This window comes from Armigeres subalbatus, chromosome 2 (assembly GCF_024139115.2).
Source record: "Armigeres subalbatus isolate Guangzhou_Male chromosome 2, GZ_Asu_2, whole genome shotgun sequence".
Classification (NCBI taxonomy): domain Eukaryota; kingdom Metazoa; phylum Arthropoda; class Insecta; order Diptera; family Culicidae; genus Armigeres; species Armigeres subalbatus.
Genome location: NC_085140.1, coordinates 336573868 through 336600678, shown reverse-complemented (window position 1 = coordinate 336600678; position 26811 = coordinate 336573868). Strand labels below are relative to the sequence as shown.

At 39.6% G+C, this 26811-nt stretch overlaps 1 protein-coding gene across 4 annotated transcripts in view; it reads left to right on the top strand.

The window, feature by feature from the left end:
* Positions 1-26811, top strand: part of LOC134212805 (GTPase-activating protein skywalker) — a 237906-nt gene that overhangs the window by 109622 nt on the left and 101473 nt on the right. For 2 of the 4 annotated variants that reach the window (XR_009979348.1, XM_062690989.1), the window contains exon 1: positions 18971-20003. The exons of 1 other annotated variant lie outside the window; for it this stretch is intronic. Coding sequence is in view for 2 of the 3 variants with exons in the window: in XM_062690989.1 (XP_062546973.1) it covers positions 19841-20003 (163 nt within the window). In the remaining variant the exon portion in view is untranslated. Of the gene's footprint in view, positions 1-18970; positions 20004-26811 lie in introns of those variants that run through there. One more of the 4 variants, XM_062690990.1, reaches the window with a different exon arrangement.

Here is a 26811-nt window from a genome sequence, read left to right as displayed (position 1 = left end):
AATAAAAAATTTACGCAGATGTACAAAAGCTGTGGTTATCCTCTGCAATGTTTTAAAGAATGTGAATTGGAACATCTTTTCTGAAGACACAATATTTGACAAACGGTTTTGTAAGGAATTAGAGCACGTTTGTATGAATGACCCCAAAATCATATTTTGAGCATAACTTTTAGAAAATGATTTTAACACTATGGTTTATTCTAGAAAGTTGTGCATAATTACAAAAAACATGTTTGTCTAGAAGACTACTTTGATCTATCTTGAAATCTATCAAAGTTATTAAGGAATCTTTAGAAAAAATAGTCAATTTTCACATCAACACACCATGAAAAGCGGCAAGAGGCGGCAAGCCAAACAGCCACCATCTGAAAGATTCGGTTTTAAGCTACCGAATGCACAATGTTTTGTTTTGTTCCGTCGTGTTCCACTATTGTTTTGAATCAACTTAAAATAGTCCTTAATGTACGTTTTTCAGTACAACTGTTATGTAAACAATTAAAGAGTGGATAACATGATTGGTTATTTATTGTATAGTAACAATCTCCATCAAGATGAAACAGCCACATTTAAGACAAACGGCTGTCATTTGTCGAGATTGTAACCATGCAATAAATAACTAATCATGTTAGCCACTTTTTAATGAATCGCCTGCTTCGAGCGTGCTTACAGCGGCACACTAAGAGTTAACTTTCCGAAATCAATATGGCGAAAGGTATCTAAGATTCGATTTCTCAAAATTAAGCACCTTCATCGAAAAAGTATTTGATAGGCGACCTTCCTACACAACTGGTACCAAATAGTTTTTCGTGAAAAGTTCCTACTTTTGAGAAATCACGCCTTAGATTCCTTTCGCCATACAAATTTCTGTTGGTTAACTCATGCTGGTTATTTGCGCATATACGATAGCGCCTGGATGTGGCAGTGACGGGTAGAAAATCAGCCACTGCCAATAATTCATTGTTTACGTAACAATTGTACTGAAAAACGTACATTAAGGACTATTTTAATTTGATTCAAAACAATAGTGGAACACGATGGAACAAAACAAAACATTGTGCATTCGGTAGCTTAAAACCGAATCTTTCAGATGGTGGCTATTTGGCTTGCCGCTTCTGCCGCTTTTCACGGTGTTTTGATGTGAAAATTGACTATTTTTTCTAAAGATTCCTTAAGAACTTTGACAGGTTTCAAGATAGATCAAAGTAGTCTTCTAGACAAACATGTTTTTGTCATTATGCACAACTTTCTAGAATAAACCATAGTGCTAAAATCATTTCTAAAAAAAGTTATGCTCAAAATATGATTTTTGGGGTCATTCATACAAACGTGCTCTAATTCCTCATACAAAACCGTTTGTCAAATATTGTGTCTTCAGAAAAGATGCTCTAATTCACATTCTTTACAACATTGCAGAGGACAACTGCTGCTTTTGAACATCTGCGGAATTTTTTTATTTAATACCGCCCTTCAAGTTTAATAGATTATTTATAGTTTCTCATCAAGACAAAGCCCATGAAACCTCCATCAACTCTTCTGAAGACACCCTGACTCTAAAATGTAGTTTTCAGGTCGAAAACTAAAAACGCACGTTTTGGGGGGCTCCTGAACCAGTGAGGATCGTCAAGCCCTTGGACATAGTCCTTGCTGCCCTGAGTTGTCTTCAAGATAATTAAATAAGATCAATGTAATCGGTTTTGCAAACAAACGATACGATTGTATATACAGATATAAAATTGCATGCTGTAGAGCAAAAAATAAATCGGTAACATGAACTATAGATCAAAGAGAGATAATAAAAAAAAAAAAAAAAAAAATCCTCGGATTTGTTAAAGAATGTTTTGATAATACTCGAAATAATAATTTTTATTATGCTCCCTCAGGGAGGGTTTCAAATCAGGGTTTGCAGAAATCGCTCTCAATAGTTAACGAACAACGATAAAAGAGAGGAAAAACTGTTCCGAATCATAACAAGCCATGACAACAAATTTAATCCAAACTTGTAGGGGAACGGTTTGCCACTTCATCTCATGGCTTCTACATATTTCCATCCCATAATTAACAAAGCAATGGAAAGGAATTTGGTTTGTTTATTATTTTTATGATTTATTTCAGCAGTGAGCACGTATGTTGACAAAAAACGAGCAATGGGTAATGTTTTCAACATAACCGCGAGTAGACGTAGGACTTGTATGAACGTAACGTATTTACATCTAACTTTTAACTTTTGGATCTATGGAGGTTTTTTATACTATTGATATTGGAAACGACAACTTCCATGCTGTGTAGGGCATTTATAGATTTCTTATTGATGATAGTATTTGAAGTTTAGAAATGCTATTTAGAAAATTTTTCAAACTCGGGCAAAATGTGCTATTTTAGGGGAACTGTCCCGTTTTCCAAACAAAGAAATACAGCACCAAAAAAAAATCACAACAATAAGAAACAAGTCAAGGAGCAATAACCCTACTAAAATAGAGGAGGTACTGCTTAAACATCTACGAAAAATTATTTAATGTTTTGATTCCAAACTCCGAGTCTAAGTCAAGTTTAATAAAACAATTTCTCAGAAAATGAAAACAAAGAATAAGATAGTTTATTTAAATATTCTTCTGGAAATTAATTTTTGCGGACTTTTTAAAACATTCACATGTAATACAGCGAAATTTTCTAATAATCTAAAATGGATATGACCTCTATTGCTGATTGTGCATCTTTAATTGCTAATGCGTTCTGCAAATAATTAAAAGTAATTATTTTATTCAAATTTTTATTTTCATCAGTGTAGTTGATTTGCTGGTAAATCAGAACTGTGTCAGAACTGAATAGTATAACCATGTTATAATGTATGTGTCATTTAGTACCAAGCACAACTTAACATATGGTCAGTCATATGACATGACTCGTACCCATCCTGGGATCATGTGCATTATGAAACCAATCACCTGATTGCATGAGTGTTCACACATACTATCCATGTGGGTCATAGTATCCATGTGTGAATTTGTATGCAATTAAGTATGTGCCGACGCATGATATGCATATTTCAAAATACATGGATTTTTGCCATAAAGTATGTGTCGATTTTCCTGAGTGTAGGTAAACAGCGAACGAACGAACGAAACGAAAAATGCGCGAGCAAAAAGCACGTCAGTACGCGCTGCTATCACAAACTGTAATGACTCGCACACGGCAGGCACAGCTTCTTTTATATACAAAGAAAACCTTGCGGTGGACCTGAAGGCCCGTGGGATACTGCATTCTGATGTCCGTGTTAGGAATGCACGGGATTGGCTACATACGAAATTTTTACTGGCTTTGACAAGAATTAAAATTTTCAATAGCTTATAGTTAATAATTTTAAGTTTCAATGAAATAGACAAAATAGTGGAGAGTGTCCGAGTCGATTGATATATAAATCTTCAAAATCCATAGAAAGATAAAGGCGCTAGTAACGTTCAAAATCTTCCCTTCCAGCATAACGCTCTCGATTTCCAAAAATCTAAATGACACCCAGTATAGTAAAGAAAGACGTAAGTCCTACGTCAAAAAAGCGACGAATTTGGTGCTGTATTTCTTTGTTTAGCGATGAGATGGATATATGTACAGTGAGATTGAGATCGGAAAATTTCCCTATACAAGTGCAAGTAAAACAGAATCGGATAGGAAACCCCCACAGAAAAATGGTGATTCTCGCTTTGTTTTCGCTCATTTCGTGTTGGTTACTGCACAGCTGTGTAGAACAAGTTGAAATGCATCATCAGAGCTAGTGCTCCCCGCATTTGGAGCTTTCTAAAAGAAATTTATCATGGAGTATAGCCTCCCGAATCAGTTCTCTATCATGACAGCTTGCGAAAAAAGTCTCTCGCGGTATGCTACATATCGTATATGTATACAGAGATGATAAGTGAGAGACTTGTTTATTCTCTTTATTCTCTTCAATCCCTTCTCAAAATATTATTTTTGAACAAAAAAAAAAAATTAGAGGTGAGGGGAGACATAATTGTTTCTAAATATTTGTATCGGCGCTAACTAAATGAAGGTTGCTACTATTGAAAATTTGAATGTTTCAGTAACTAAAGCATGAATAATGAAAATATTTGACCAATCCTAGTCAACCATTCAGTTGATTTATTATGCAATGCAACTGATTCTAGTCAATCATAGATCATTGAGGTTTTAATCTACATCCGTATGTGTGGAGTGTTTACAAAATACAGTCGCCTCTCCACATCTCGATATTGAAGGGACCATCGAGATATGGAGAGATCGAGGAATGGAAGGAAAATTGAAATGGGTGCATTAGCATTAGCATTGAGCATTTCGCACAAATTCGTAGGTGGTACAAGCCAATACTATTGTATGAGAGTAGCATCACTTTCATCCGTCACCACAGATATAGATTTGGGGCTAATCACTGTCTCTGGAAGCAATGCACTATCCAATAATCGAGATCTGCCCTGGCCATGTCCTTCCAAATGCTGAGGAAGGGGAGGAAGGTTAGTTGGCGCCTACTTAAGAAAGATGTAGAGAATTCTACGACCTCTCATAGGTGCCACAGGAGATTTTTTGGGATTGTGTGGGAGCATAGCATAGCATAGTATAGTTACGGTGTACTTCGTAGATTGGACACTAGTGATACTCATGTTTTTCTGTTGAAATTCTTATCCAGATTGCTATCAGAAATCAAAGTGGGTGTTGTGGTCCTTGATTTCAATCTAGGATAAAAACAGGCTTGACAAAACTCCTCACACTCGCTAGAGTTAAATAAAATCATCATCAGCAAAATGTTGCCTTCGCATCCTCACAATTGAGTGGAAACGTAAAAAGCAGAGGTGCAAAAAAACAGAGTGAGGACGGTTCAATCAAAGATAATTGCCTATTTCCGGGGATTAAACCACCCGACTTGGACATTAATTTACAATGTTATGAAAACTCATATGTGAATATGTACGTTATGTGGAAGATATTGATCGAGATTCCCAAATTGGACGCATAGTCAAATCACTCGCAATCCAAGAGTGAGGAAAAGCAAAATAAAAACACATTTGAGTGAGGCGTTGGGCGAAAGAGCACTCATTGAGCCGCCGTAGCGACTCCTTGTATGTGAAATAAAGCTTGGAGGCTGTTTTAAGTGTGAGTGTAAGTGAGTGACGTACCACAAGAGAAAGATGAACAAACAGACTCGCTCTTGTTTTGCGATGCACAAGCTCGGATTTAATGGTGCACAATGTTGTGAGTTTTGATGCCTATTTCTGCTCCTCAGAAAAAACTCTTGCTCTTGCTCATTTTCTACTCGGCGAGGAGTTTTTGGCAAGCCTGGATAAAAATCACATAAGCATGAGGATTACTACTCCTGGCCACGCCCATCTTCAACGTTACTTGGGAGGGGAAGGAAATGTTGGTGTAGTACTTACTTAACGAGAGGCCCCCAACTCAGCGACACCCTCATAAGTACCACGGAGTTGGATATTGGGGAAGGTATTCGTTGGGTCAGGATTTGCCTGTAGCAGACAATGTGACCGTGGTAGATCTTACACCGTAATATACCTCGCAAAGGTGTCTACCTAGCGTTACGGGAAGATTTTTTGGAATTGTGTGGGAGGTTATAAAAGTAGGATTCGCTTTGGTAGAACGTGACACACATAAAGAACTAAAATAGAAATATAAAATAGGAAAGTGAGGAGCCTGGAATTGAACCCACGACCTCCTGCTTATAAGGCAGAAGCGGTAGCCACTAGACCACCGAGCTCGTCTGGAAAATTAAAATGGGTACTAGATCCAAAAAAACTCGTTGCTATGAAAAACGACAACAAAACAAATGTCGTTTCCTTTTGTTGGTGTGTTTGTTATTGACCATATCGAGATAAGGAGAGTGAATCCTGAACCAAATATGATCAGAGTCCATCGAGATAGAGAGGTATCGAGATAGGAAGGTTATCGAGATGTAGAAAGCCCAAATGTATGTAGATTGAAGGGACTGAAGAAACCATCGACATAGGGAGAGATATTGAGCGAGATATAGAACATCGAGATGTGGAGAGTCGACTGTATTCCCTTTGTTTGCTGTTAGAAAAGTCAGTTTTTCTTGTTTTCTGTTAGAAAAATGCCTCTGTGATAGTGTTGGTAAAATCTGCTTAGAGACCTCAATAGCAACCATAGAAATCTTGAAGCTAAGCTTCAAGAAGTGTGGATGACTCATTTTAAAGCACACGTTTGCTCGGAATAAGTCGAAGGAGATAATTCTTATTTTTAATGCGTCGTGCCGTGCCGTACTGGAGAAGATGATTTCCTTTTTTGAAGCTCTCGTTTGCCCTTATTTTGCTGATATTGAGTTTTGCACTTTTGGCATGATTTTTGCCTTTCACGAGGTATACGTGGAATATTATATACATACCAACCAAAGACGTAATACCAAAAAACAAAAATACAAATTTAGTGTATGATATACCGTGCGGTGCATGTGAAAAATCGTACATCGGTGAAACAAGCCAGTTTTTATATAAACGTCTGGACCAGCATAAATACAATGTGAAAACAAAAAACATTTCCGGTACAGGTTTATCACAGCACACTATAGAAAAGGGACACATTTTTGACTTTGAAAAAACCAGAATACTTGACAAAATAAGCAAAAACAATACAAGACTGACTGCAGAAACATTTTACATTAAGATTAAAGGAGACGAAAATGTAGTAAATAAGCAAAAAGACTCAGCAAATTTTAAAAATGCGTACAACTCTATTATTAGCAAACTTAGAACTAATACCAATAGCAGTTAGAATGTAAAGATTGTACTTTGTTTGTGTGTGTCAATAGTTAGTAGTAATGGCTGTCTGTTAGAAAATAAGTGACTGGAAGATTGTATGTTTTTATTTTGTAAAATTTAATGTGCTTTTTAACAATATCTCGGGTACTTATTCAAAAGGACGTATGTGATTTTGTAAACAAAGATTCAAACGTCGATTTGTCCAATCTGATAGCACTCCCACGCAAACCAGCAACACAGACAGGTAGAAGAAGCCTTCGGCTTCCTGTTGGCGGTGTTGGTTTGCGTGGGAGTGCCATCAGATTGAACAAATCGACGTTTGAATCTTTGTTTACAAAATCACATACGTCCTTATGAATAAGTACCCGAGATATGTGATTATGAGTGTCCGCAGAAGATGGTCGAAGGCCAGTAAATCGACCGAACCGTCCGGACAGTCTGGCAAAGTTTTGTTTTGTCATTTTTCGCCGAAAACAAATCGATGAGAATCCCCACCAGCAATTTCGCGGCGATTGACCCATTATAAAAATATTCAAAATAAAAAAAAAAACAGAAACTGTTGCAATGCATTTATATGAACGCAAATAAATGTGAATTGATGGAAATAGTGAAATCTATCTTCCTAAAGTGACATTTTAACCTCTTTAATGCGTTTTTTCGCATTTTTTAATAATGCAAAAAAGGCACCAATCTGTTTTTTTTATCAAAAGTTTTTAAAATTTGAGATTGCCATTGTAATTCTTTCTACTGTTATACTCTAATAATTCCAAAAACAACCCGCCGCACCTATGAGTGTCGTGGAGTTCTCTGCATCTTTCTTAAGTATATGTCCAACTTACTCCTATCTCAGCATTCGCAACGTGGCCAGGATAGATCTCGATTGTAGGAGAGTGCTTCGCCCCCATCTAAGTGATAGTGATTAGTCCCAAATCAATGTTTATCTGCTATGGTAACGAATGGAAGTGCTCCCACCCTTTAGTCTAGTCTAGGCTTGATCCACCTACGACCGAGCAGCGTGAAAATTCATACAAAAGTTCTAAAGGCTTAAAACAAAAAGTGTCACGAAGGAAGGAGGGGAAAATTGAAAATTGCCATTTTTTGCGTGACGTACTTTGTGGATCTCCCCCTTCGACGAAAACCACATAAACAGAAGACAATACACGAAAGTTTGTTAATTCGTAAATATTGTTGGATTCGAAATGATTGGTCGAACACACGCAATAAAATGTATTTCTAGTTGCATTTGAAAATGATTGATTATTTCCTTTATCTGTATCTTAGAATCAACACTAAATAGTCAACAAGAATACATTCCCTGCTGTCTGGATGTTTGCTCGGCTTGTAAGCATTAGATAACACATTAATGGGGATTCTTTCGTGTCAATCATGGCTTTTTGATACCTACTGAGAGCGCACTAGACCACCGTGCGTGTCCTAGCGCGTGAGTCTAATAGGATGTCATCTATCTTGAAACCCCCTTGAGAGTTAAGGAATTTTGTTTTGAACCTGAAATATCGCTTGATAACAGGGAAAAAGCACAAAACTAATTCTTAAAAATCCATCTAAAATTCTGTAAATATTGTAATGTTACATAGCAGGTTTCAGGATTATTACTGCTAGCTATGATATTTTATACCATCTCTGAATGTAGCAAAGCCGGAGTCTGTTTTATGTGGCAAGCTTGAGTTTCTTAAATTTCTTAAGAACTAGGTGTCAGTCAAACAGTTCCAAAAGATAATTATAAGCTGCGTCGTTAGAACTTCTGAAACTAAGTCTAGTCTGATTGTAAGCCAAGTTCGTAAAGATTTTTTCATGAATCCCTTGAATCCTCATAGGCGTGAAGAATTACTAACAGACTACTAGAATCCCTGGTGCAATTCAGGCTTCCGTTTCGGTTAAGTTCTACTATTACAATCCCAGAAAGGCATTTCAAAGTGTTGCAGGATTTTAGCTGCTTATTATTTCGTATATTTTCAGACATCACTCAGAACATTTTCACTTTTGTGATGCTCATCATAACTTTTTTTCATTTGCACCCTTGATCACTTGAATACGTTTTACTTGAATTTTTGTTTCAGTTTAAATAAACTTACTATACTTTCTAATTCCACCGATTTTTCGCCGCAACTCAAGTTGTCACTCTCCCGCACCCTATTGTCGGATTTGTTGATCGTTCAATCGCTTGTCAATATCGGCAGACCACGTCACCTGCCGCCAGTCTAATTTTATTCTCTTTTTTTTGACTGTCGCTCAAGTCTGTAGCACATGCGTGGGTCTCGTGAAATAACTCGAGTCGCATTCCGCAAAATACAATCACTTGAACCACCAGAATCGAGGTTAGATACTATGTCTGTTGATGATAATCGACTTTCGTAAATCTTAATCAATTTCACGATGAGTTAGCCGAAGTGAACAGTGAGAAAGCTAGCCCTCTCTCCAAAGTGAGGAAAAATAAACGGCTAACCGGCAGATACACGAAACATTTGGCATAAGCTGGATTCAATTTATTTGTACTGTTTATTTATAAACAACCATCGTCAGAGCGGAGGGCATCAATTCGTCCAATTTGCGCTTTTTATCGCTGCCAACACACTGCTGCTACTGCGTATTCATCCTCATTCTATTGGCGGGTGTAGGTAAGCGTGTTGACAAGAGCACTTTGTGAGTTGTGCAAAAATTGGTCAGCGTCAACATTTATCATAGATCACGAGAATCTTCCCTCACGTATCTGTCATCCACTAATTAATACGCTTATGTCATGGGGTCTCCGCGGAGCTTCCGGTATCGTACGGAATCGATTTCAGTCGCAACCAGTTCCATGCGCCCGATAAGGGTAAATCTGGTAGTGTGCTTATTCTCCCCGAACAGTGACATGATGAATTCTGGTTATATTTAGCCGTCTGTATCTGGTATTCCCAGTTGATACATTTTCATTATTGGAATCGTTTCAGCGTCACTCAGTTATTTATTGCCCGAAAGGGAATTGCTAGCGTATTTGCTGTGGTGGTGGTCTGAGTTGACTTTTCACTGTCGATGTGCAACGGCGCTTTGTAGGTCGGTGAATAATAGCTGTCAATAAGGAGACTTTCATTTCTGTTGGATTATAGGCTTTGGTATCACTGAAACGCTAAAGGTCGACTCGCCAACAAATCACGATTGACACCCTGACTGTTGCGTTTTATATATGAGGTTTTTTTGTTCTATTCATTAAATTTCAACAAATAAAACAGCCGACAATATAAATGTACCAAAGCCGCATAGCTACAATATTTCCAAACGAATTTGACCGGTTATTACGTTAATAAATTAGGGGAATTGTCTTTTTTTACAATGCGTTAATAAAAATAATGTAGTTTTCTTTTACAATTAGACTATATTCCTCCTGGAATTTAGCCTGCTTTTCAACAAGTTGACAACTTTTCTATGCCTGCCATTTTATGAATATTAGAGTGGGGCGTTATGGTCATTTTTTTCAAATCAATAGTTTTTCGAAACCATTATGAGTCCCAAACAAATGTACAGCATTTTGGCCCGATTGATTGCTTCCTCGCTTTCCGCATCGCGTTTGAAGTTTGTATGGAAATAAGTATGGGAAAACGTATATTTTTGCTTATTCACTTTTAGAGGTTTCAGTTCATCGTGAACCAAGTGGAACATTGCGTTAAAGTATAACCCAAAGGATGCCGAAAACCTTTGCCGAAGAAGGTACGATGCTGGGACGTCCACGAAAAAAAGTTATAACGCTTCAAAGATTGATTGTAAAAATCATATACAAAAAAAATGTTTATTCTGCCAGTACTGCTGAATTACGTGGACCAATAATGTAAAAGAGTGTTATTCCAATAAATAATTTTCTTTTTTCCAAAATTATTGATCTTATGGGGCTATGGAGGTAATGGGAGTTATTCGGAATCATTTCACAAAGTAAAAATTCCGACAAGAAGGAAGATGGGTTTTACCCTGGCAGAAACATCGATTTCTTGCATATGGTTTGAACAATAAATTTTCGAGGCGTAAAAACATTTTTGATGGCCTTCCAGCCACATACCTTCTTCGGCAATTCTTCGGCATTCTACTAATTAGTACAGATATTTAACTGTACAACAGTATTAGAAATTATTTGTAACGATATTCAAGGCTCAATAAAAACTTTCATAAGCCCTTTGAGAACTATCTAACATTAACATTGAACAGTGGTTAACAACGCGAATCTTAGCTATCCTCTGAAAGGAAATGAAGGGCGGATGTATGAGCCCAATGCAACGAAGACTAGACTTGGTTGGGTGATTCACGGAGGCTCGGACGAACACGAAGCGTTTTTAGGTTTCCACAGGTTTCCATCAATACGTGTACGTGTACGGAAAGTGACCTAGGCCGGGCTATGCGAGACTATTTTGCGCTAGAAGGACTTGGGATCTCAAAGCCGGAGAAGCCGTTGTTATCGAAGGGCGATGAAAAAGCCTATGAAATCCTGAGCACCGTTGTTCAAACAAGCAATGGTCACTATGAGACTCCTCTTTTGTGGAAATACAAGGATTTCCGCTTTCCGAATAGTAAATCTGTTGCTTTGAAGCGTTACCATTGCCTCGCATCTAGGATGCAGAAGGATCCGAATCTGTCTGCTATCGTACGGAAGAAAATGGACGATTACGCATGAAACGATACATAAGACGACTTACGAAAGCGGAAGAAGAAGAAATGGCGACGCGTCGAGTGTGGTACATCCCTGTGTTTCCTGTGTTTAACCCCAATAAGCCGGAAAAGACAAGGATTGTTTGGGATTTTGCGGCCAAAGTTAACGGAGTATCCCTAAATTCGCTATTGTTAAAAGGACCGGACCTACTTGTACCCTTGAACGACGTACTGTACAAATTTCGAGAAAACAAGATAGGACTCGCCGGCGATATCAAAGAGATGTATCTGCAGGTACTGATAGCCAAGACAGACCAATACTGCCAGCTAATTCTGTGGAAAGAGAACGAGAATGATAAATTACCCAGCACTTTCGTGACCCAAGTGATGACATTTGGTTCTTGCTGCTCACCCAGTTGCGCTCAATATGTCAAAAATTCGAATGCAGAGAAATATACAGCACAACATCCCAGAGCGGTCGAAGCCATAACGAAACGACATTACGTGGATGACATGTTGGATAGCGTAGAAACTGAGGCAGAAGCTATCCAACTAGCAGCAGATGTAAGCTACGTTCACGCTCAAGCTGGATTCCACATAAGGAATTGGCTGTCTAACTCGCCAAATGTTCGTCATGCTCTACGTCAGGAAGGCGATGATCTAAAAAGCCTTAATGTCGGAACAGAACTTGCTACAGAAAAGGTGCTAGGAATGTGGTGGCGCACGGCGTCCGATACTTTCGAATACAAACTCTCGCCAAAACATGATTCCGAATTCCTGACCGGGAAACGCATGCCTACGAAGAGAGAAGTTTTACGTACACTCATGTCTATTTTTGATCCGCTCGGATTGTTATCCCATCTTCTCGTTTTCCTTAAAATACTTTTCCAAGAAATTTGGCGCTCTTCCATCGGATGGGATGAAGAAATACCAGTAGCCTTACAGGACAAATGGGAGCAGTGGCTTCGAATGCTACCGAAGGTGCAAAACGTCAGGATACCCCGTTGCTATCGTAGCTCGACGTCAATGGGCCCGAATACGGTGATCCAATTACATACCTTCGTAGATGCTAGTGAGCTGGGCTACGCTGCGGTGGTTTACCTTCGTTTTCAACAAGGCAGTATCGTGGAATGTTCGATTGTCGGAGCAAAGTCACGAGTAGCCCCTCTTAAGTTTATTTCCATACCAAGGATGGAGTTACAGAGCGCAACCATCGGGGCAAGGTTAGCCGATACGATAACCAACGCTCTATCCTTTCCTATCAATGAACGATTTTATTGGACCGATGCTCGTGACGTGCTGTGCTGGCTGAGGTCCGACCACCGACGGTATTCTCCTTACGTAGAATGGCGAGTTAGTGAGATTTTAGATCTCACAGAAGTTAGAAACTGGAGATGGGTCAACTGTAAAGACAACGTGGCCGACGAAGCGACCAAGTGGGCACAGACTCCGAAATTGAGCAGCGATAGTCGATGGTACAAAGGACCTGAGTTTTTATGGCAATCAAGCGAAGCATGGCCCACAGAACCCTTCAACACCGGCGTGACTCGAAAGGAATTGCGAGCTAGTCTTCTTTACCACAACTCAGGCGCGAAACCGTTGTTTCGGGTGGAAATATTTTCATCATGGAACCGTTTACTTCGAACAGCTGCTACAGTTATCAGATATATTGGCAATCTTCGGCGTAGAATTTCGGGCAACAAACCCCACAGCGGTCCCCTTTTGGCGGATGAATTGCGATCAGCAGCCACGTTGTTATATATACAAGCCCAAACCGCATCATACTTAGATGAAATCTGCATTCTTGCACAAACTGGGTCAGAAATCAAAGTTCTTCCGAAAAACAGTACGATATTCAACATGAAGTCTTTTTTGGATGAAAAACACATTCTTCGAATGCGTGGCAGAATAGGGGCTTGTGAGTATGCGAGTACCGACGCACGGAATCCAATCATTCTTCCAAAATATCACTACATCACGAAACTCATCGTCCAAGATTATCATCTTCGGTACCATCATCGAAACAAAGCAGATTGTCAGATGTGCAAAAACCAGCGTGTGACTCCAAATCCTCCGCCTATAGCAGATCTACCGCTAGCTCGATTAGCGGCCTACATGAGACCGTTCTCTTACGTGGGCGTCTACTATTTTGGTCCACTAACAGTTGCGTTAGGCCGAAGACATGAAAAGCGATGGGGCGTCTTAGTAACATGTTTGACCGTCAGGGCGATTCATTTAGAAATCGCCTATTCATTGAACGTGGATTCCTGCATCATGGCTTTACGCAACTTCATGGCAAGGCGAGGAGTCCCGATACAAATTTTCAGCGATAGAGGAACAAACTTCACAGCCGCTAACAAGGAACTGACAGAAGCACTTCGGCATGTAGATCAAGATAAAGTTATACAAACAATTATCAGCCAGAACACAGAGTGGAAATTCCTTCCACCAGCTTCCCCGCACATGGGAGGGGCCTGGGAGATGCTTGTGCAGACAGTCAAGCGTAATTTGCAGCAAATGAAACCAGGACGTTGTCCAACTGAAGAAGTATTGCGGAACTGTTTGATGGAAATAGAGTCACGACTTCTTGGTCGACGCAACTCGATGTGATGTCGATGTCGATGTGAGTAATTTCCAACATTCAAGAAAGTAGATAGACAAAAGTATTAAACTTATGTTTCACTAGGCGCTTGAACATAAAAAAACTTCATCTCTTGGAACAAACGTAATCTAAGAGATACTACAGAAACTAAACGTGAGTTTTTATGAAATGTTGAAATGACTAAAAGATTAATGTGTTGACCAATCACTTTCTAGGTATTTTTAACTGAACGCATTAAATCCTGTTAAAAAATTGGAAGCTCTTTGTAGTTATCTTCTTTGTTGACAATCAAACAACACCCCTGCTGCCCACAAATGTGTGATCTATTTGTAAGGAACTAAAAAACCAAAATCAAACTGTGCCATAGTTCATATCATGTAGAAATTGGATTGATTGGAACTTTTGAGACTGCGGTTCATGGTGATAAAATAACTGTTTGCATAATACGCATAACAAAACACATAACGGCAAGAATTTCAGACAGCCTATTGCATTTTACCATACTCACCCAGGATGGCAATCATACCTTATTTGTTATAAACAGCTGCATTGTAAATTATCATGTGAAATTTTAACAAAGTTATACCGTTGATATATCAGCTCACCCCGTCTATGCGTTTACTGCGTTGCATGAAAAAAATGTATTCTTCTAGAAAAACCCAGATTGATCCACCTAGCGGTGATGATGCCTTTCTCGTGCGGTAAAAAATAGTATTTTGGGCATTACTTCTGAGCCCATCGTCCGATCGGGCCAATTTTCAATAGGAAATAATGAGACAAAATTCTGCGTCGAATGCAACCTGTTGCGAGGAAATCGGTTCAGGATAAGTGCATTAAAAGTGAGCTAGATTTTTTTACGTGCTTTTTTCTGAGAAAAAGTATTTTGGCCATAACTACCAAGCCCATTGTCCGATCCGTCCAATTTTCAATAGGAAGCAATGGAGCAGGATACTGCGTCGAATGCAACCTGTTGTGATGGAATCCGTTTAGGGTAAGTGCATTAAAAATGAGCTAGACTTTTTTAAGCGCATTTTTAAGAGAAAAAATATTTTGGCCATAACTACCAAGCCCATTATCCGATCCGTCCAATTTTCAATAGGAAGCAATGGAGCAGGATACTGCGTCGAATGCAACCTGTTGTGATGGAATCCGTTTAGGGTAAGTGCATTAAAAGTGAGCTAGACTTTTTTACGCACTTTTTTTATGAGAAAAAGTATTTTGACCATAACTTCCAAGCCCATAGTCCGATCCGGCCAATTTTCAATAGGAAACAATGGGGCAGTATACTGCGTCGAATGCAACATGTTGCGAGTAAATTGGTTGAAGGTAAGTACAAAAAAGTGAGCTAAACTTTTTGCTCTTTTGGTGCGCACACACACACACATACACACACACACACGCACACACACAGACATCATCTCAATTCGTCGAGCTGAGCTGATTGGTATATAACACTATGGGTCTCCGGGCCTCCTATAAAAAGTTCATTTTTGGAGCGAACATATAGCCTTTACGTATACTTAGTATACGAGAAAGGCAAAACTATTGAGTGTAGTGAATTATGTATCACATTCGGCGTTAGAATCAAAAACGATGTAGTCGCAATTTGTATTTCGAATGATGAAACAAATAAAAGAGATTCGTTCACGTGATATTCGATTTGAACGTCATAATGAATCACTTATTTTTGTTTACCTGATTCCATCCATTGATTAACACTTGGATCGCCACTTAGTAGTTTAGCTCTATAATATCATAAATGATAATTGATTGTACGAATCGAGTAAATAATTTGACTACGCAATATACGTTTTTGGATCACGTTGGCTAGGTCCGGTACATTAACTTTCGCTTGTATATTTCTTTTTTTCGTTTTACTTTGATAGCTGTATATCAGTGACGTGTAATGGTAAATATAGATTCCAATATATTTAGGGTTATGGATCCCATTCCCGGCACAGGCTCAAAAATCAAATATAGAAACATTATTTGGCCAAAACGATGTAGCTAATTGAAATTGAACTTAAAGATGAAATTGCGGCTTCAGAAGGATGTGTCGAAGCGTATTCGCCTGCCGGGAATACCTGCCGTTACCCTATATTTGTTAATAAAACCAAGTTGAAGTATCATTTATTTTCTAATATTTGCAATATGTCAAATAACAAAATACCTCCATTTCAAGTCAACTGTTTCCTTGATCTAGATTAAAATCGAACACACATAAATAGCTCTAAATAGTATGCAAATTAAAAAAGTTTTCTTATTCATTTTTAAATTACTTGATCAATCGAATGTAATAAATAATATTGTAGATGTGAATCAATTAAACAGCTAGTTGCTTGTTTTACAAATCAGCTGTCTTCTTATAACAAACAAAAATGTCGTCTTATAACCTATTTAACCTATTTTGATATCCCAAATTATAAATAATATTAACATTCAAACAACATTTATTTAAAATCACTTTCTCGCATTGAAACATTGTAATTTATTGAACAAGTAGTTGGATACTAAGGAATAGTCACTATCATTTCAACAAATCAAATCGTACAATAAGTTTTCATACTGTGACAAAGAACTTCCTTATTTAGTGAAATATTATTATAATGAGCGATACCGTTGACCTTAGCATGTACCTTCCTTCTTATGTTAAAATATACCTTTTCCTTTAGCATGTTATAATGTTTTGAGACTGGTGGTAGTGAATAATGTATTTCCTACTCTACCAATACAGTAACCCGAACGAACTTATTAGCCAGTCTGCAACAACGTGACGAATCACATGTCGGTGGTTTGCCACCATATACGACTGCAGTTGTTCCGATCGAATCGTACCCCAGGAAGTTTTAATTAATGCAAGTTTTTGTTGTCAACATGTCTTGCGAAAATTCTACCCTGTCAACAATCGAAGAAGTGCGCACGGTGGCTTGGTATCGAATAACCCTGATTGGCGATAAACAATACCCCGGAATCGACGATGTTGCTGCACACACGTGCAACGAAAATTTGAAGTCAGCGAAATTTAAGATCTGTTCAATCAAGTACATATTGAGTAAGCCCTTAGGAAATACACCGAAAGAGAATCGACCGGTAACAAATCATTGCTCGTCGATGACTCAAACCGTATCATTTGTTATTGAATGGTGTTGTGTACTCCCCGAGTAACTGATAGGCTTGAGAGGTTAGATTAATTCGCATATATGTGCCTTGGCGTTTCGCTTGAGCGCCTGACTGCGCGCCTTTATCAATTGCCGTCCCATAACTATATTCGCTGAAAAAAAAAGTTATACAGTAATTCTCGTACTGGTGCGTCATTCTGCTCTGCACCACCGTTGTCACGAAATGCACTGCCAGTCGTGGTTATCGAAAACCGCGCTGAACAGGATAATACTGCACGGCGACCAGCAGTATTTGTTCATCCGGATGGGCGCACACGCGAGCCAGCCGCACCACCCGAGCCCGATATTTGCCGATTTGAGACACACCGGTTGTTATTATTTCGGTCAGTGTTCCGCATCTTGGCGATAAAGAAGAGCAAGGTCGAAAACTTTCTGTTTTTATTGCAAGGTGTTGTATGTGGGATTTTTTTTTCTTGCCTTCGGCTGATAATGGTAATGGTTCAAAGACCCTTAACGTGTGCAGATGATAAGAGAACATATGGATGGAATCATTAATCAGGAAGTACTGCAGAATGGTCGGCTTTCGTATTGTGTGAATGAGCATTGATCACTTCTAATAGTTACATACATAAGTCACTTTTCAATAAGGCCCCTGTTGCGTTGCTTGCATCGTGTTCTCATTCAGGCCCGAACAAACAGACGAACGTCTACAATCGGCGGGCAAACCTGATCGAAACCCGGGCAGAAGCCATGAACTGAATAACAAAACATGATATCGATACTATGTCTGATCTTTTATCTCTTATATCTATCTTGTCCATATCTTATTTTGCTATCAAATCACGATTTGTTATTATTAATGTGACCAGCAAGCGTCCTGCGAAACGCGGGACGCCTACCTGGATTACGTCACTGTCTTGAAAATGAACACTCCAAAAGTGCATTTCGCATAGATTTTGGCCCAAAAAAAATTATAAAAATATTTGTAAGGCTGCATAAATTGGAATAAATTTGTAAAATGAAGTTGAAAAATGCAGCGTCCCGCGAAACGCGGGACGTCTGGTCACATTAGTTATTATTGATCTATTCACGTCTGCTCGGAAAGTTTTCATAGCTATTTATCAATCCGAGGTGAAAAATGTAAACAAATTCGCTATTTGACACTAAATGAAGATAGATTTACGTTTTACCTCAAGAATTTGTATTTAAGTTGTATTTCCAGAATTTGTTTCGCATCATTCAGACAGCCTGTAGGAAGAGTGTTATATATTAAACGATTCAATTAGGTGAATAAATAATTTCTGCTCCCCATAATACATTTTGATTAAGTACGCTTTTTAGTTTCTCCCGAAAAAACCATCATCCCCATTCAATTCCAAGAACGATCACATCTCTATCAGCCCCACATCAACAGTTGTAATATCAAATAACATTCACCCAACGCTTTCGTCGTTATCCGTTTGTTTGTATGTTTACCTCCCTATTTGAACGGTGTGGTGCGTCGTCTCGTGAGCCGCACAATGTTCCGTTCACATCAGCCGCTCTACTGCTGCTGCCTCCGTGATCTCAGTGGATCCAACTCCAAGTATTGGTGTTATTGTTTAGCACCACCATCACCGCCCGTCTACAGCCGTACGGTCGGTCGCGTCAACACGCGGATCATGAGTATGAAGTTCTCGATTCGGCCGGTTCCGAATCAAATCATTGTACAATTATCGCACCCTCCGTCCCGGGTGCAAGTGGTAGTATCTATCAGCTCTGTGTTCGTTCAGCAATCAAGTGCCATAGCTCTCCCGTCCATCGCATCTCAGCTGATAGTGTCAGCTCGGCTTACTCTGCTCAGTTGAGATCAGCCGGTGAAATTGGACGGACGTGCTTTCTGCGGAGTTCTAGGAATCTGACACCTTGGGCTTGATGAATAAAGTCGGTCGCGATCAATTGCCCCACACATCATTTTAGAGTGCCATTTCTTCCTGTTTTCTTCGGTGAAGTGTGAAGTGATGAGGTGATTTCGGTTTGTGAGCGAACATCGTAACTGCTTTGAATTTGATCTTTTTGTTTACATCAACAGCGGCTACGGGAACGATCTTGCCTCCTTGGCTCGTCCACCGGCCAAGTTCAGCAGAAAAGACCTGACTCCGATCACGCACGCGTGTTGCGCGAATTTTCCGTCGAGGTCGCGTCACTTAGCTCCTTTTTTTCTTGTTTTCGATCGTGACAATGGGGTTTGTGCTTGTTCGAAGCGACGAAGATGTGAATTGATGGTATTTTAATTCACAGTGAATAATGTTTTTTTGATCAACGAGTCCACCGCGCGAGAGTTCGTCCTGGGTCGCGACGGCCTTATAGGGTTTGTTGGAGATTCGACCGGTTCAACAAGGCGAAGAAATATGTGCAATTTTAATAGAGGGTTCTATATTTAGAAGAAAAATCTTCAGAGCCAACGATGAGTGAGATACTGTTTCGTATCGGTACTGGTGGAGAAGTAGATCAGTGATTAAAACGCAATCAAAACGAAAGCAAGTGAAGAAACCATTTCAGTGAAAGCTTTGCCACAAGAAAACGCAAAGCAACGAAAGTACACTGTTGTTTATTTGTTTACCAGTGAGGAGCAGCCAGAGAACGATCGCCCGCGGTTTAGCGAGTGTGGCTATTTTCGGGAGGGGTTGTAAACCGCCGTCGTGTATTGTGTGCAACAGAAGAAATAAATCAAAGTCAACATGGTGGCCAAAACACCGGAAGGTATTTCGCTCGAGAATCTCAGCAAACGGGCATCGGTGTACATTGATCCGGATTGCGACCTGTACCTGGAGCTGCAGTATCTGCAGTCGCGAACGGAACTCAACAAATGCACCTGTTTCGATTTGCGCTTGCTGGCACCAGGTAATGCTATCTCGCGTCGGGGCGGACTTGTTCACTTTGAAGTGGGCTTTAATTGTCGCTACTGGTCACGACGGACCACACGGCGAACGTTATTGTTTGCTGTTTTGATACACGTGAGCTATGGCTGACGTGGGTCTACGATGATTGATGGATTCGTGAGAGACCGAGTCGGTTGGAACGTCTTATGTTCAATGTAGTGACTGCTTTTCTATTCTTTGAATAATTCTTTTAGTGTCGATTAAAGTATATTCTGCTCACGATCATCTAACCAGTATAATAAAGTTTGTGGAACAATATCTCTTTTCATTTCATCATCAACTTGAAAAATCTGTTCGTTTGGGTTCGATCATGAGACACAGATTGAAATGAAATGAAATTTCAATTCAATAATATGTAATTTATTCTTGTTCCTCAGCGACTCTCAACGGAACGGGTTTTTCGTCCCTTTGAGCGAATCACAATCAACATGTTTTCTCTAAATTCGAATGAGACTTTCCGTAACTCAGACCAAAGATACAGGCACACAAAGCAGATCATGTAGACCAAAACAGATTATGCTGAAGGTCTAGAAATTGTTCGGACTCTTGCTAAATCACAGGCCCTTTCGATTCTGTCAACATTCAGTTTTGGCAACATTCACACTTTTTTTTTTTAAATTGTTTTATTTGCGAAATTGTTTATAAACCGCTTAAATCTCGTAGAATCAAATTTCACGAAGAACAATTGAAGTTGGAAATGATTTAAAATATCAACAAAAAGTCACATAAAAGCCGAAATCCTGATTATTAGTTTGAATTATCGAATGGTAATTGGTAGTTATCTGGAAGATTATTGGAATTTGGCAGACCATCTGTTGAACTGACTATTCGAGGGTGGTTCACTTATATGTTTTGGACTTGGCGGATAACTATTTGATTTATGAGAACGACATTTTGCCTTTTTTGTTCTCTAAGGGTCATAGATAAATTCGGATCAAACATACTGAAATTCCGTAGGTCTCCAGTAGCCTTGCGAGCGAAGGCGTAGGATTGCCAATCCGGAGATGGCCTGTTCGATTCTCGGTCTGGTCTAGGACGTTATCTGGTTTGAAACTTTTTCGACACGAAAGTATCTCCGTTTATCGTAACACTGCTTCCAAGGCGGTCCTTGTCGCGCTCTTTTCTGGCCACTAGCATGTACTTTGTCAACGAAGTATTCATCACCTGTCAGTTTTTTATTTGTTTCAGGCAGGGTGTATACATTTGTCTCGTTTTCAAATGTTCAATCGACAATGTCCATACCATCCGCGAAATAAAATTAACTGGATCTGTTGAAAATCGTACCCCGGCTGTTACACGGATTTCCTCATAATACCTTCTAGTGCAATATTGAACAACAGGCAAGAAAGTATGCTATCTTCTGGTAGTCCCCGGCAGGATTCGAACGAATTGGAGTGTTCGACAGAAATCTTCACACAATTTTGAACACAATCCATTATTGCCTCTGTTAGATGCGCTGAGCTTGTAATAGAACTTGCTTGTTTCTTGAGAACAGCACAGCTGTTCCATCCCCTCACACGACGCTTCTTTCAGGTGGGGTTTCTTCTCCTGGAAGAGACTGGCGCATAGCGTTTTACGTTTTGTAGGGTCCTTTGCTGCAGTGCGACAGCATACTTTACGTCCTACTCCTCCAGAATTTCTCTGCACTGTTTGTCGAATCAATCGTTTCGTCGACTTCGTGCCACACGTCCTACTTTAAACTCCACTGAGTCGTGAACGGTTGCCTTAACAGTGCTCCAGCTGTCCTCAAAAAGGTCCTCATTCTTTGGCAACGCTCTCTCGAGATGCTGCGTGCTCACAGTAGCTTTATCAGGCTACTTCGGCTACTACTGAACATTATTGATGACGGATAGTTTTGGGCGTAGTTTACCCTTCTTGGGATATTGGGAAAAACTTACGAATAAGATGTTAGGGTCATACTGACCCAGAAATGTAAATGCTTATAAAATATTCAATTCATAACCGAACTACAAAGTACAAATACCTTTCGAAAGATATACTCATCAATTTTGTGGCTAAGTAATGATAGGCTGATTCTAGAAACAATGACCACCGGGAAACGACTTCCACCGGGACCTTGTCGGTTATACAAGGGGGCAAAAAAGAATCGCTCAATATATGCCTTTCGATAGCTAGTTCTTCATAGATTCTCATAAAACGGTATTGTGTAGTTCACCACATTGCCCACATTTGAAACCTTAGAGAGGCCCCCGAGGAGCTCGTAGAAGGGTACATTTCTGTTATGTATATCAAAAAATGTCATGCGACGGCTCTTTCATAATGATTTTCCATCAAATAGATGGTTATGCACTCGAAACCCAGTGAACCAGTGGAAAGTTTTTTTTGCTTTACCTAATGTTTTCTCCTTACCGGGGCGATAATCAAACCCACACTCCACAGCACACACGCCTAGACGACTATATATCTATTACTATTATGCCTCTGGAGAATCCATAGAAGGGAATATTTCATGTAACAGCTCGTATTTAGTGATTTTTCTATCAAATAAATAATCGTGCATTTGAATGGATCAGATGCACCACTGGTCAATTTTAAAACTTATGAAGTGCCGTCGGAAAATCTAAAGAAAAGATAATTTCTGTTTTTACATAAATATATACAGGCCGGACTCGATTATCCGGAGTGTTGAAAAAAATTTCACTCCGGATAATCGAACCCTCCGGATAATCGAGCAATTTTTTTGTTGTTGCTGAAAATTTAACTTTTGCACAAATAATCTTTATTTTGGTTATATAACATTTAATAAAATATCCCGTTGGTCGGTTCATGGATTCTGACTACCGTTAGAGGTCAGCGCCGATCCGGAAATCGTTGGCGGCAACGTTTGTCGGCGATTTTTTTATTACGTTCGTAACGTAAATTTTTTTAAAGGGTATTTTAAGACATTAACGGGAGAATCCTTTTAATTTCTCCGGAAAAATCTAATGAGCTGTCCCAGGAGATTCTTCCAAGTTTTTCGAATTTACACTCAGCGAACTGGACTATCGAAATTCGTAACTGGCGCCTTATGAATCTTCGACAGAATATTCTCGAGTATTCAAGCGTCGATGCGCGTGTGGTCTACATACCAGCCTCCCGACCCCGACGTCCATGGTTCGAACCCAGTCTGTCGCACTTTACTTCTTTTTTTTAATGAAAATCATTATTCATAAGGCAACATATTGAAATTCATACCGATTCCTTGTGGCAAATTTTCATAAGGCGTTTGATTGAAAATCATACGTCCATTTTCCTCAGTGTAAAACAGGAATTGCTCTAAAGTTTTCACGGGAATTTCTATGAAGTTTTCACGGGAAACTGTTTAGGAGTTTGCCTATGCAACCGGGCATGCATGCTTCGAATTTAACAGAATTTCCTTGTGATTTTTTGAAGTTTCTCAAAAACTGTTTCCAACAGAATTTCAACTGAATTTTTTACGGAAATTCTTTGGATTTCTACGTGAAATTCCTTATGTTGTCTATTAGTAATTCTTCGGAAATTCTACGAGAAAATTTTCAAAGTTGAAAGTCATTTGACCGAATACCACATGGCCGAATAATATGTTAAGCCGAAAGCTATCTAGCCGAATTCATTTTGTCCGATACGGTTATTATGTGGAAAATGGTTTGGCGGTACGACCAAACTAGTCATTTGGCCGGAGAAGCCTTATGCCCTAACAGGTCGTTTGGTCGAATAGGCCTTGTCATCGAAAATTCCATCGGACCGAAACGGTAGTTTAACAGGTAGGGCAATTTGGCCGAAAATGTTATTCAAACACCATTTTCGAACAAATGAGCTGTCTGAGCAAACGTCTTTTTCGGCCAATTTATCAGTTCGGCCGTATGATCTTCACCCGTAAGTCGCAAACCGTTTTCGACCTTATGTCACCTCGTCCGGCCAACCAGCATTTTCTGTCAAACGATTTTTTCCGGCAGCTCGTGTTTGCCCGTCCATATGTTCATTTCGGCCAAATGGCCCTTTTCTACCAAACGACCATCTAGGCCTTTTTGGCTAAGTGACCTATTCGATTAGACGACTTTTCAGTCAAATGACCTGTTCGGCCGAACGACATTATCGGCCACATGTCTTTCGGATTCATGACATATTCGGCCAAACAACAAACGGCCCTTCGCCGTCAAAACATTTGATTTCAACGTGAAATTCTGTGGATTTCAACAGGAAGTCCTTGGAAATTTACGCAGGTAATTCTTCGAGATTCCCAAAGGAAATTCTTGCATTGTTAGTGGCGTCAGTCGTCTAAGCGTATTTGCAAGCCAAGAAGTGTGAGTTTGATTCCCGCCCTAGTAAGGAGAAAACATTTCGTGAAGCGTTCACTAGATGCTATGTGAATGTCCTGTCCGTTGTCTAATGCTAAGTTTTAAGTATTTAGTCTGTGCGAGCTCTGGTCAAAGATAATGATCACGTTTTTCTTTCTTTTAAATTCTACAAAAAGATCTTCCTAGTTTTTAAGGAAATTTACTCAGAATTTCAACGGTAGTGTTTTCGAGATTTCGAAAGATATTCTTCAGAATTTTCATTAAAAGTTCTTAGTTTTTACGAAAAGCTTTTTCGATTTTTGAACAAAAAAATGTAAGGAATTTTCAAGAAAAATAGCCTGTTCACGAGAAATCATCTGGAGTTTCAACGGGATTGCCATAAACTGTCGGCGGCGGTGGCGCACACCTCTAACCACCGTGTGGTCCTCCGGGAAATCTAGAGGATCCCAAAAAATTAATACTTCCAAATTTTATCGTTAAGCACCAAGATTTTTCTGATGCATTTGTTTTTGTATTATGAGTATGCACTTAATGTTGTGGCCTTCCGAAAATTCCAGAACATCTGTGAAATAAAACATAAAATAATGAATTTCATTGCATAGCACCATTTGATATTCTAACTACGGATTTTATTTCATTTGATTCATTCAAACTAAGGCCTCTGCAGTACATAAAATTCGTCTACATTCAGCTCGGTCAGTATTTGCACGTCGCCAACGTAGTCCACGGAGGGACCTCAAATCGAACCACCTTGCTCTCTGCGCACCTCGCCTTCTTGTCCCCTGCGGATCCCTATCAGGAACCATTTTCACCGGGTTATTGTCCGACATTCTGAGCATGACATTGTGTATGGATCACCTTGGCCACCGAGTGATTCTTTAGAAAATGAAAATATTCATCATCATCATTAAGAGAAGATCCATGAAGTACGTCACGTAAAGATTGGCGATTTTCGACCCCCCTCCCCCTTCGTCACACTTTTTGTATTGAACCTCTAAAATTTTTGTATGAGTCGTCACGCTGATCGGAGCCCCCCCCTCTCCCCTAGGAGCGTGACGTACTTTGTGAATGGCCCCTAAGAGAAGATCCATTATCTCCTTATTATCTCCTTATTATCTCCCCCCTATGTCACACTTTTTGTATGAGGTATCTAAAAAAATTGTATGGGTTGTCACACTTCAGGGACCCCCTCCCCCTCTAAGCGTTACGTAATTAATGGATGTTCCCTAAACACAAGGATTTTTTGTTGTTACTATGCGTACACTAGTTCCAGTGTTTGAATCTATACATGGGCCACCGTTGGCGAAATCATTTTTTCACATAAATATTGAGGCTGTTCACAAACCAATTAAACCTTCCATACAAAAAGCGTTACGAGGGGAAGGATGGAGGTTCAAAATCGTCAAATTCAACGAATTCCGGATATTCCGGAGGACCATTGGGTAGCATGAGTCATAATTTCAATGCTGTACTCAGAATGTACAGGGTGTTCAATAAGTTCGAATACGAATGTTTGATCATTGTGTTTGTAAGCCCAATGTATATATTCTGTATTAGTATTGGTGTCAGCGTTAGCGGTATATATACGCTAACGAATGTGTGTGGTGTTGACATTCTGCCTCTTGTTGTTTGTTTATTACGCGCGTTGAAAATTGATTGGGGCATCGTAAATAGCCGTTTTTGAAGGTCGAAATCATTGCGGCGTACTACAAAACTGAGCTTTTGGGGATGATTAATGCTCCCAGTGGCCCGGTGATAAGACGGAACCCTACGTGTTCCAATAGGACGATAACCTTTTATACACGAAAAATGCAATTTAAGCCTTATATGGGGACAATTTCATCGACTTTTTGGACAAAACTTTGCGACCTCCCAGCTTCCCGGATTTGAACCCTCTTAACTTTCTTGTTTGGTCCTTTGTTATGTTAAAGCTGTACGAATACGAGGTCAGTAACTTCGACCAGTTCAAGACGTATGTTAGGGCACAGACCACAATTGCTAGAATTACCTTAAATGAATTTCGTTAGTTGCATTTAAACACTCACTCTCAATTCTATCTTTCGGCTTCACCAAAGCGGAGAAGAGTATCGCAAGACACAAAACACTACTCACTAGTTTCGGAGTCTAGAGTAAATTCAGTACGAATAAAGCCATCCACTGTGTACGTCGTATTCTATATCGCTTCGTATTCATATCGCTTCGGCGCGTTTTCAATTCGGTGGTCAAACCACATCTAAAAGACACTGCGCGCGTGATTCTCACGAATCCGGAGAACTAGTTTAGCAACATTTTAATGGTCCTTCGAGGAACCGGGTTTGTGCGTGTTTAGTGGCTATTGCGTCGCGATAGTGATTTATGGTGTGTGATAATACCACAATCGACAGCGTTGGTGCTTCTAGAAGAGCAGCCATCCATCGACATTGATAGTTGAAAATTTCCCATTGCTGACGAAAGCTAACGGATAGAATATCTACGGCCTACGAATCTTCCCGC